Here is a 12,497-nt window from a genome sequence, read left to right as displayed (position 1 = left end):
AAGCTATTTGGATAGAGTAAATGGGAGTAATATAAAGAGAAAAGAACATTTAAATGCAGGCTTTAATATTTCAAAGAGATCAGACATTTCATCTATCAAATAAAAATACCTGTTTAAAAAAGAACATTCATAGAACCACAGAAATAGCCTTTTGAAGTTAAAAAATAAGAGCAGAAGTGTAATATGGAATAGAAAGAGTTTGAGTTCTGGAAATTTCTTGTTAAGTGGAGCAAAGAGATGTAAAATAGAAAAGAACACAAAAGAAAATTAAGTGGACCAGTCCAGGAAGCATAATATCCAAATAATTGGAATTTCAGAAAAAGAGAATAGAAAAATAATTGTGGAGAAAAAATGATCAGTGAAATAGTTTAAAATTTTTTTTCTAGGACATGATTTCTAGGCTAAAGTAGTCCATTCAGTGCCTAACACTGTAAATCAGACCAAACCCACATCTCTTCACATTATTAAATATATTTGTACAAATCTTAGGATAAAAAAAGAAATCTAGAAGCTTTCACAGAAAGAAAACAGACTTCATTCAAAGCCTCAAGAATCAGAATAGCCAGGGACTTCTCAGTAGCAATTTTGAAAGCCAGGAAAACAACACTCTGAAAAATCTAGGGAAAATAGCTTCCCACCTTAAATTTTGTACCCAATCAATTATGAGACTGGAAAGGCAAATATTTCAGACCATAGGTCTCAAATTTTATCTCCTCCCATGCTCCCTTTCTTGAGAAACTAACATTATGTACCTTACAGAAATGCAAGTAAGCTAAGAAAAGGGGGAGGAGAGTGCGACCTATCTCCAGAGAAGGGCTGAAGAAAAGGAATTGTGGCTGATGGTGAATGAAGAAGGATTTTAAAGCAACTTGGAGTGTGGAAAGTTTACAGAACAGTAGTTAAGATAGCAGGAGGCCCAGAATTCTGGGAAGTGGAATGAATAGAATACCTGATTTTTTTTTTAATTGTAGTAATTTAATTTATACTTACTATGCAGAATTTGGAGATGAATTGATAAGTACATGAAAAATGAGCAAACAAAAAACAATGATTATTAAATCTGGAAAAGAGTTACGAGGAAGAGAACATAATTACAGTAATTCTGTGGCCCAGATGTCAATAATGTTTATGTGATCGTAATAATAGAAGGATTATTTTATGACCAGTTTTTTATACATTTACCAGTTTTCATAACAGTGAGTTGGTTCATTAGCATCCTTTAATGTTGACCAATTAATTTTGCTTTTTAGTATTGATTTATGGATTTAAAGATATTTGATATGTTTACGTTATTTATAATTATTATTATCTTTATTCATGCTCATTTCTCAGCTTTCTATCTTGTTTTTGTTTTGGTACTGACGGCTAAACTCGGGTATTTTACTTTTTTTTTTTTTACTTTTTTCTAATTTGTTTCAATTAGTTACACATGACAGTACAATGATCTTGACATATCATACATTTGAATCAGATGGGATATAATTTCTCATTTTTCTGAGTGTACAGGTTGCAGAATTACATTGGTCATGCAGTCACGTATATACCCACAGCAATAATAATGTCTATTTTATTCTGCTGTCCTTCCATTCCCCCCTTCCCCTCCCCAGGGGTATTTTACTTTGAGCTACTTTCAAAGCCTTTTTTATTTTGAGAAAGGGTATCTCCAAGTTGCTGAGGCTGAGCTTGACCTTGTGATCCTTTTGTCTGAGCCTCCCAAGTCAGTGGGATTATGTGTGTATTATACTGCACCTGACTCATTGCTCAGCTTTGATTAGTGGGGACCACTTTAAGTTGAGGCCTTTTTTTATGAGGTTTTGTTTTGTTTTTAACCAAGAAACCGTGTGGTATTATTTACATATCATAAAATTTGTCTATTTTAAGTATACAGTTGTTTTTAATAAATTTAGAATTATGCAACCATCACCACGATCCAAGTTTAGAATTTTCATCACTGCCAAAAGATCCTTCCTGACTACCATCAGTTTCCATTCTCACTCTCAGCCCTAGGGAATTACTAACAATAAAATATTTTTTTTAAAGTTGTGTCTGGCTTGGTCCAACAGAGTGCACTGTAATCCCAGTGATGAGGAGGCTAAGGCAGGAGGCTCCCAAATTTGAGGCCAGCCTCAGCAATTTTGTGAGACCTATCTCAAAATTTAAACAAAGGACTGGGGATGTGACTCGGTGGTCAAGTGCCTCATAATGAAAAAAAAAAAAAAGAATTCTCTGTACGGAACATGTATAGACTTTGTTTCTTCTCATTTTTTTCTTAACAATACAGTGTAACAACTACTTTACATTGTATGTAGTATTATAAGTCATGTAAAGATGGTTTAAAGTAAATGGGGTATACATAAGTTATATGCAAATATTATACCATTTTATATAAGGGACTTTGCTGTCTGAGGATTTTTTTTTTTTTTAATGACCCTAGAGATGAACTACTAGCTCCTAGTCCTTTTTAAAAAATCTTATTTTGAAATAGAGTCTCACTAAGTTTCCCAAACCGGCCTTGAACTTGTGATTATTGTGCCTCAGCCTCCTGAGTGGCTAAGATTATAAGTTTGCACCATGATACCCAGCTCATGTATCTTCTTTAATGAAATGTCTGTTCAATCTTTTGCCCATTTTTAAATTGGGTTGTCTGTCTTTTTATTAGGGACTTTTTAGTGTTCATTACATATCCTGGATATAATCAGAAATAATATTTGCAAATATTCCAAGTTTGTGGTTTGACTTTTAGTTTTTTTGTTTTGTTTTGTTTTAATACATTTCAGGGATTGAACTCAGGGGCATTCGACCACTGAGCCACATCCCCAGCCTCATTTGTATTTTATTTAGAGACAGGGTCTCACTGAGTTGCTTAGTGGCTTGCTAATTTGCTAAGGTTGGCTTTGAACTTGTGATCCTCCTGCCTCAGACTCCCAAGCTGCTGGGAGGATGCATCACTGTGCTTGGCTGACTTTTAGTTGTCTTAATGATGTCTTTTGAAGTGCAAATGTTTTTAATTTGGGTGAAGTTCAAATTATCAATTTTTTTTTCTTTTGTGACTTTGATAGTTTTTAAATATATATATATATTTTAATTGTAGTTGGACACAATATCTTTAATTAATTTATTTATTTTTATATGGTGCTGAGGATTGAACCCAGGGCCTCGCCCGTGCTAGGTGAGCACTCTATTGCTGAGCTACAACCCCAGCCCCTTGACATTATTTTTAAGAACTCTTAATGTTAAGTCACAAGGGTTTTTGTTTGAACTAAAAGTGCTAGAGTTTTCAGCACTTAGAGTTCAGTCAGTGATCTGTTTGATTAGTTTTGGTGTATAGTGTGAAGTCAGAGTCTTAACTTCATCTTTTAGTTTTTGTTTTGTTTTGTTTTAGTTGTCGATGGACACAATATCTTTATTTTTTTTATGTGGCGATGAGGCTTGAACCCACTGCCTCACGTATGCTAGGCAAGCACTCAACCAACTGAGATACAGTCCCAGCCCCTAACTTCATCTTTATGGTTATAGACATCCAATTTTTCCAGCATTGTTCATTGAAAACATCCTTTACCCATTGAGTTATATTGACACCTTTGTTGAAAATCAACTGATAATTGATTAAACCTGAGTTATTTTGATATTTACTGAGGTTGATGTTTACTTTTTTAAGAATAGGAAGTTGAGAGGATATGTGTGTATAAATGCATAGTAGGGATACTCATTTTAACCCAAATGAGTTAAAAGAAAATTATGTCCATATAAAAATCTGTATGCAAACATTTATGGCATGCAGACAAAATATAACTGACAAAATTTGGAAGCAACCAAGATGTCCTTCAGTAGGGGAATAAATAAATAATAGTTACTTTTGTTTTGTACCTGGGATTGAACCCAGGAACACTTTACCCCTGAGCCACATCACCAGCCCTTTTTTAAAACTTTTTTTTTTTATTGGTTATTCACAACATTACAAAGCTCTTGACATATCATATTTCATACATTAGATTGAAGTGGGTTATGAACTCCCAATTTTACCCCAAATGCAGATTGCAGAATCACGTCGGTTACACATCCACAATTTTACATAATGCCCTATTAGTAATTGTTGTATTCTGCTACCTTTCCTATCCCCTACTATCCCCCCTCCCCTTCCCTCACATCTTCTCTCTCTACCCCATCTACTGTAATTCATTTCTCTCCTTGTTTATTTTCCCATTCCCCTCACAACCTCTTATATGTAATTTTGTATAGCAATGAGGGTCTCCCTTCATTTCCATGCAATTTCCCTTTTCTCTCCCTTTCCCTCCCATCTCATGTCTCTGTTTAAAGTTACTCTTTTCTTCCTGCTCTTCCTCCCTGCTCTGTTCATAGTTGCTCTCATTATATCAAAGAAGACATTTGGTATTTGTTTTTTAGGGATTGGCTAGCTTCACTAAGCATAATCTGCTCTAGTGCCATCCATTTCCCTGCAAATTCCATGATTTTGTCGTTTGAGTCAGGGCCACACTAAATTGCTGAGGCTGACTTTGAACTTTTATCCTCACATGTCAGCCTCCCAAGCTGCTGGGATTACAGGCATGTGTCACCGCCCAGCAATAGTAGTAGTTTTTTTTAAAAAAAAGAATGTGATCATTTGTTTGATTTGAGAAACAAAAACACTTAGGATATATTTCCTATCATTTTAGTTATCAAAAATAACTAGGGGAGTTATTCATATATGGCAACCTTTATTTAGATTTTTTTGAGGTTTGTAAGACCAAAAATAACAATGAACAACTTTATCATAAATATTCTTGATGTAAACACTGAATTAAGAATGGCTTAGCTGCTGGGTATGGTAATTAATTACTGCCTGTAATCCCAGTGGCTTAGGAGGCTGAGGTAGGAGAATCAAAAGTTCAAAGCCAGCCTCAGCAAAACAAAGCCCTAAGTAACTCAGTGAGACCCTGTCTCTAAATAAAATACAAAATGAGACTAGGATATGGTTGAGTGCCCCTGAATTCAATTCCGGTACCACAGAAACACACACCCCAAAACATAAAACATAAAGAAAGAATGACTCAGCTGAGCACAGTGTGCACATCTGTAATCCCAGCAACTTTGAAGGTTGAGTTAGGAGGATCATAAGTTAGAAGACAGCCTGGGCAAATTAGCAAGATCCTGTCTCAAAATAATAAAAAGGGCTGGGAATGTAGTTCAGTAGCAGTGACAGAGCATCCCTGGATTCAATCTCTGTTACTGTCAAAAAATAAAAAATGACTCAGTCTAATTTTAATAACTCACCTTTTTATTATTTTTATGGTACTTTGGTTAAAACCAAGGACACTCTATCACTAGGTGTATCTCCAGCCTTTTCATCTTATATTTTGAGACAGGGTCTTAACCAAGTTGCTGAGGTTGGCCTTATACTTGAGGTCCTCTTGCCTCAACCTCTGGAGTAACTGGAATTATAGTCTTTTGTCACCCTTCCTAGCTGAGTCGCCAGTTCTGAGTCACTGTTCTCAATTTTCTTGAAGCTTAAGTTCATTAGTTTGTAATTTATTCGTTTGTAATTGATTAGCATTAATCTGATAAACTTAGGCTTTATTTATTAACAGATAGAAGATGTAAACCAAAAATTCAACAATCTGACCAAACTCGAGGAGTCTGGATGGCAAAACAATAAGAATACAAATAAAAAAGTCTTTAGGGTAAGTTTGTGGGGTTTATATTTCATATTTCTAATATTTCTAACACTTGATTTTTGTTTTTAAGTTTTAGAAACATTTAACTTCAGTTTTCCCATTTTATAAAGTTTCATGTGTTACTTACAAAGTCCTGATTGTTTTTAAGTAAAGAACAAGGAAATGATCACAAAATTTAAAGCGTTTATTTCTGGAGAGAAGAAAGTAAGAGCTATGATTGAATGGAGGCACCCAGATGGTTTGAAGTTAGCAGATAGGGGGTACATGACTGTTGGTTTTATTCTTTAAACTGTACTGATGTATTTGGTTGTAATGATATTATTAATAAGTGATTGACATAATGTTTTGTATGGGCCAAATATTATTCCGAGTATTTTATATAACTTATGTAATCCTTATAGCAATCTGGTGGGCTGGGTTCTATTGGCCCCATTTTATGATTAAGGAATCTGAAGCCTCCCAAAATTAAATCATTTGCTCAAAGTGGAGCTGGGTTTTAGGCCAGACTTTTTCATTTCAGAATCCATGTATTTAACCAGTTGACTCTGTTCCCTTGCTGGTTTGTATGCTTTTTTGTATAGTAGATTTTAGAATGAAAGGCATTTTTTAAAAGAAAAGAGGAACGGTGGCTCTTTAGAACTTATGTCTTATTCCCTTTACCATTACCTGGTGAAATTTATACCATTTTTATCTATCTCTAGTCATTTTTAAAAAATATATAATTTTAATATTTACCTTCTCCAAGGGATACCAGTAGCATTACTGTGATAGTATTAAGGTGTTTGATTTTTTTTTTAAGTTGTAGATGGACACGATACCTTTTATTTATTTATTTATTATTTTTTTGTAGTTGTAAACTAACAGAATACCTTTATTTGTTTGTTTTTATGTGATACTAAGGACTGAACTCAGTGCCTCACATGTGCTAAGCAAGCGATGTACCACTGAGCTACATCCCCATCCCACGTTTTCTTTTTATTCACATTAGTACGTTTTAAGATTAATACAAGGAACATCCCAGTTTTTAGTGTAGGTTAAATATTCCTTATCAAAATGCTTGAGGGCCTGGAGATGTGGCTCAACGGTAACGTGCTCGCCTGGCATGCGCGGGGTGCGGGTTCGATCCTCAACACCACATAAAAATAAAGATGTTGTGTCCACTGAAAACTGAAAAATAAATACTAAAACAATTCCCTCTCTCCCTCCCTCCCTCCCCTCCCCCCCCTTAAAAAAATAAGTGCTTGGGAACAGAGATATTTCAGGTTTTGGGATATTTGCACATATATAAAGAGATATTTTGGTGGAGGGACCTAAGATTAAACAAGAAACTATCTATGTTTCATATAAAGCTTATTTTATATATATATAACCTGAAGGTAATTTTATCCTGGCAGGAGTCAAGCACAAAGGTAGTCTCTAGTCGTTTTTAATAGAGTGATATTTTGAGCTCAATGGTTTTGGTTCAGGTAGACACTTGTCAAGTTGAGCATTACTAGTTTAAAACCATGCCAGGTTGTCTAGTATTTTTTTTTTTATGTTTTGTTATCCAAATTAAGATGTTCTGAATCCTATCTTTGAAGTTTAAGGTGATTAAGCATTAAAAGAACCTTTATTATAAAATTATTTTACTAATAAAGCCTCATGACAAGAAAGACCCTGAGGGCAGCAACTAAGTGATTGAATCAATTTCAAATTTTCTAAATAGTGAAGGATATTACTTATTAAAGCTACTGGGGGTGGGGGGTATTTCTTATTTAGTCCAAGAAATATTAATATCAATGATAATGGCTATATCATATCAGAGTCTTGTAATTCTACTTGTTATCACCAGATGTCTCTCTCCTTCTACTTTATTTCATAGGATACAGTTTATTTTTCTTTTTTAAGGCCTTTTTACTACCACCACACCCACAATGTTGGCAAGTGAACCCAGGGGATTCATGTGCTATTATGCAAGAGCTCTACCATGAGAACTACCCCTAGTTCTTACAAGTTAATGTTCAGATTATGATACTGCTTCCTTCTGTCTCTTGTTCATCATCTTTTTATTCCATCAGTTAACCTGTTTTCCTCTTTTCTTCAGCTTTTTGAAGTGTCTGTCTTAACTTTGTTTACATTAAAACAAATAAACCAATTTGTAGTGTTCACCTTTCCCTCTGATTATTTGTACTTGCCCCTCTGTTCCCAATCTTTTCCTTCCAAATCATAGACAAGCTTCCTGAAAAGGTCGTAGATATCTTAAGTGATTTGGCTCCCATTTCTCTCTGCAATTCGGTTTTACTTCTCCCTGTCCCTCGAGCAGTTATCAAGGTTATTAATCAACTCATTACTGAAGTTATTAGATACTTAATTCATAAAGTCTAACTCTTCCTTAGTTTTAAATATGTTCTACTCTCTTTTTCTTAAAATTATATTCTGATTTTCCTCCTACCTCTCTGCCCAATCTTTAGTCATGTTTGCAAGTTTGCTTTTCCATTATCTCTTAAATGTTTTTATATTCAGAGTTTCTACCTCATCTTTCTTCTTGCCTTTCACATTCTTCCTGTATGATTTTTTTCTCCCAGTGCTGGGAATTGAACCCTGGGCTTCATGCATACCATGCAAATCCTCTACCACTAAACTGCATCCCGGCCCTTCCTGTACAATCTTAAACTGCTGTTCAGTGATTCCTAAGTCTGTATTTCAAACCATACCTACTGCCCAACTCTAATTCTATATATTATGACTCATTAGACCTTAAAAATCAGTATATCCCACACTGAAATGATTTTCACACATTCCCTGTGACCATCCTGTCAGGTTTGTAAGAAACTTGAATATCTCCTGTGATCCTTTCCTTTTTTTCATTTCACTATCTCCATCCAACCACATCCAGTAGATAAGCAAGTCATCTTATTTCTGCCTCTTAAGTATCTCTTGAATCCAATCACTTTTTTCCACATCCTTTTCCTTAGTCTGATTACTATCATATTTTCCCAATGTCATTGCAGTAGTCTCCTTCCCAGTTTCATTCTCCTGGCAGTAACCAGAGCGGTCTTCCTAAAACACAAAATTTTATACTGTTAACCTGTTGCTTAAAAACCACTCCTTTTTATTCCTCTGTCATGTGTAGATGTACCCTCAAAATGATTACAAGAGATTTTATAATCCCACTGTTGCTTATATCCTGCCATCTTATCTTTGTTTTATTTCCCTTCTGGCTTTGCAAACATGCTATTCATCTAGCCTTTCTTCACCCCATCTTTTACCTGGCTAATTGATTTCAGCTTAGGTGCTACATTCTTGTAAGCTTTTCTTGACCTCTGAAGATTGGTTTAAGTGTCATTCTCTTTTTTTTTTTTAAAGAGAGAGGAGAGGGGGAGAGAGAGAGAGAGAGAGAAAGAGAGAATTTATTTGTTTATTTTTTATTTTAGTTCTCGGCGGACACAACATCTTTGTTTGTATGTGGTGCTGAGGATTGAACCCGGGCTGCACGCATGCCAGGCGAGCGCGCTACCGCTTGAGCCACATCCCCAGCCCCTTAAGTGTCATTCTCATAATCTACTATAGCTGTTTGAGTTTACCTGTAACATGATACTTATCCTTCTTGCAATCCTAGCTATTTTACCAAGCTGTAAACTTCTTTAGGGCAAAAACTTAAAAACTTTGTCTTTTACCTTTTTTCCCTTCCTCTACTTTTTTGCAGTACTAAGGATTGAACCCAGGGGCATTCTACTACTGAGTTATATTTCCAGTCCTTTTTTTTTTTTTTAAGTTAGTTAATGATGCTGGGGATTGAACCTAGGACGTGTGCATGGGAGGCAAGCACTCTACCAACTGAGCTGTAGCCTCATCCCTATTTTGTTTTATTTTGAGATAGGGTCTCACTAAGTTCTCAAAGCTCTCCTTGAACTTGTGTTCCTCCTGCCCTCTTTGCCTTCTGAGTAGCTGGGATTTCAGCCTTGTGCCACCAGCCTAGATATCCCCTACCATTCTGCCTCCAGAATTCTTAACACATACTAGGAACTTGATAAGTATGTGGTGAATGTGTGATATATTTAATGTACACTTTTTTTTAATTAGACTTTTTAAGTGACAAAATTATTTTTTTAATAGTAACAGCTTTAACATTGTTTCTTTTTGCAGAAAAAAATTATCTCAAGCATGGCAAGTAAACCAAAACAGGATGATGATGGAAGGATTGCAGCTAGAAATCGCCTAGCTGCCATAAAAAATGCAATGAGAGCGAAAATTAAACAGAAAGAACACTCAGAGGCAACCGCCCCTGTAATATCAAAAGAAGTTGACAAAATAGTATTTGATGCTGGGTTTTTCAGAATTGAGAGTCCCGTGAAATCATTCTCAGGTTAGTTTTGTTTTGTTTTTGCTGAGACTTAAGAGAAATATTTGAGGCAAATTTATATAAAACACAAAAAAGTTTTTGATATGAAGAGTTGTAAACGCTATGACTTCTCAAACAGAATAGACTATGTGCTAATTCACACATGCATGCAAATTTTATTTTGATGAGTATGACCAGATTGGTTTAAGGGGGATTTACTTTATAAGATTGAGTTTATATTTTGTAAGTGATTTCAAAGCTATTGTTACCATATAACCCCACAATCTAGAAGCTTAGGTCACAAGATCCTAAGAGGTAAGGATAATGATGGAATAAAGAGAAGTTGTTTTCTTCAAGCAAGAAGTTGGATTGGAATTATGATGAAAAGGTGAACATGGTGGTGCATGCCTGTAATCCCAGCAGTTTAGGAGGCTGAGGCAGGAGGATCATCAGCAATTTAACGAGGCCCTAAGTAACTCAGTGAGACCCTGTCTTTAAATAAAATACAAAAAAAGGGCTGGGGTTGTGGCTTAGTGGTTATGCACCCCTGAATTCACTCTCTAGAACCCCTCCCCCCAAAAAAAAGATGAAAAGTAGTTTGGACATTGAACCCTTACACTTCTATTGTGTTTTAAAACAAAGCTTATGAAAGGTGGAATTGGTATTTTCACTTGAGTTAAAACTCAAATATTTTGACAGATAGTAAAAGTACTAATTTCCCAATTTTAAAGGATTCTAGTGAGGTTTAAGGGTGTAGCTCAGTGGTAGACCTCTGCCTATCATGCAAGAGAACCCGAGTTCAATCCCTAGCACTTCAAAAACAAAATAAGTAAAATATTCTAGTATGACCATTATTTAATACTTTAGGAAACTAATTTTCTAACTTTTTGAATAACTGTTATTTCACAGATTATTTTTATTAAACATGTATCTCAATTAAAATTATTTATAAGCCACATATGTCCACTAAGAAGTCTGTATTCACTAATTTTCTAAAAGTAACCCTAAGCTTCTAATACTTGCTATCTGATACTTTCATTAAGATGTAAATATATCACCTTGTTGGAACACATTATCCCCCTACATCACCCTTTTGAGTTGCTGGCTATAATGTTTTTAATTTCAGCAACTCAAAAGGGTGATGTGGGGGGATAATGTGTTCAAGGCCAGCCTCAGCATCTTAAAAAATAAAGAGGGGTGGGGATGTAGCTCAGTGGTCGAGGCTCCTGGGTTCAGTCCCCGGTACTGTTATTTAAAAGAGGTATAAATATATCACCTCAAGTATGTTACAACCTTCTTGTTGGTTTTGATATCATAGCTGGAGTGGCTTTGATTTGTTTTCTCCCTTTAAGCAGCTGAGCTCTCCATATGATGAGAGTCTCCCACCACTACTAATAGCATGGCCCCATACTTTTTAAGGATCCTAGTGGTTTCTGCAGCTAGGAACTCATCCCTCTCTGTTCTTTCAGGTACACAACTATACTCAACTCCATCCTTATGAATAGGGAAGGTTTGTGAGAAAAACTGATCTTTTAAAATTGAAGTATAATGCTTAGTTTCTATGAGGCTTATTAGAAAACAATAGTCCTTGAAGAGGCCCCTTTCATCCCATCTGTCAGTCCCTAAAGGCCATCACTTCAATTCTTATGGTAGTCTTTTTTTTTTTTTTTTTAAGATATTGATGAACCTTTATTTAATTTATTTATTTATATGTGGTGCTGAGAATTGAACCCAGTGCCTAGTACATGCTAGGCAAGCACTCCACCATGGAGTTACAACCCCAGCCTCTTATTGTAGTCTTTTGGTATTATTTAACACTATGTTTCTAAACAAGGTTTGATTGTTTTTCAGAAACATATAATTTTCTTCTGGTAAACTTTCTTTCCTGTACTTCCTCAACTTTTCTCAACATGATTTCCTCAACTTTCCTGCTGGCTATAATGTTTTTAATTTCAACGAGCTCATTCTCATTCCCCAATTATTATTCTGCACGTGTTTCATGAGAACACTATGGATATTAATAACACTTTTATGTTTTTTCCACTAATTTAGTCAGTATTTGTTTCAAGATACTTTCATGTGTTTTTGTCAGAAGTCTAATCCTTTACTACTTGGTTATGGTTAAGAATGGGTAGTAAGTAACTGCCTGGAATCTGTGTACAAGGGTTATGCCTTTACTGTGGGGGCAGGTAGCTGGGCCATTGTCCTGGGAACCTATACTTTGCTGCATTTAAATCTTTTCTCATAGGCTACTTAGATTCCCCATAGAAGATTTTTCTCATCTGCTGTCTGGATGCTATAATTTTGGCTGCCATCCATTCAGGAACCGTGTAGAGGGGAAAAATTTCAACAGATTATTTGTAAATAATCACTTACTGTCCTTATTTTCAATATAGTGACCCATCTCACTATATTGAAAATAAGTGATACTGATCAATATAGTGATACTGTATCTAGTATCCCCCAAAGCCAGAGACCTTCTGTTTCAGATATTTCAGGACCCC

General features: G+C 35.4%; 1 protein-coding gene across 1 annotated transcript in view; it reads left to right on the top strand.

Annotated features, from left to right (window-relative positions):
- DLGAP5 (DLG associated protein 5) overlaps positions 1-12,497 on the top strand; it is a gene marked incomplete at its 3' end in the record, with an annotated part of 43,171 nt that overhangs the window by 24,749 nt on the left and 5,925 nt on the right. Inside the window, exons 13-14 of the mRNA XM_081293279.1 lie at positions 5,586-5,678; positions 9,798-10,017. Of these exons, the coding sequence (XP_081149405.1) occupies positions 5,586-5,678; positions 9,798-10,017 (313 nt within the window). The remainder of the gene's footprint in view (positions 1-5,585; positions 5,679-9,797; positions 10,018-12,497) is intronic.

The sequence above is a fragment of the Spermophilus citellus genome, assembly GCF_964194105.1.
Source record: "Spermophilus citellus genome assembly, chromosome: 4".
In the NCBI taxonomy this organism is placed as follows: domain Eukaryota; kingdom Metazoa; phylum Chordata; class Mammalia; order Rodentia; family Sciuridae; genus Spermophilus; species Spermophilus citellus.
Note: the sequence above shows the minus strand (reverse complement) of the source record. Positions and strands in the feature narration are given on the sequence as shown.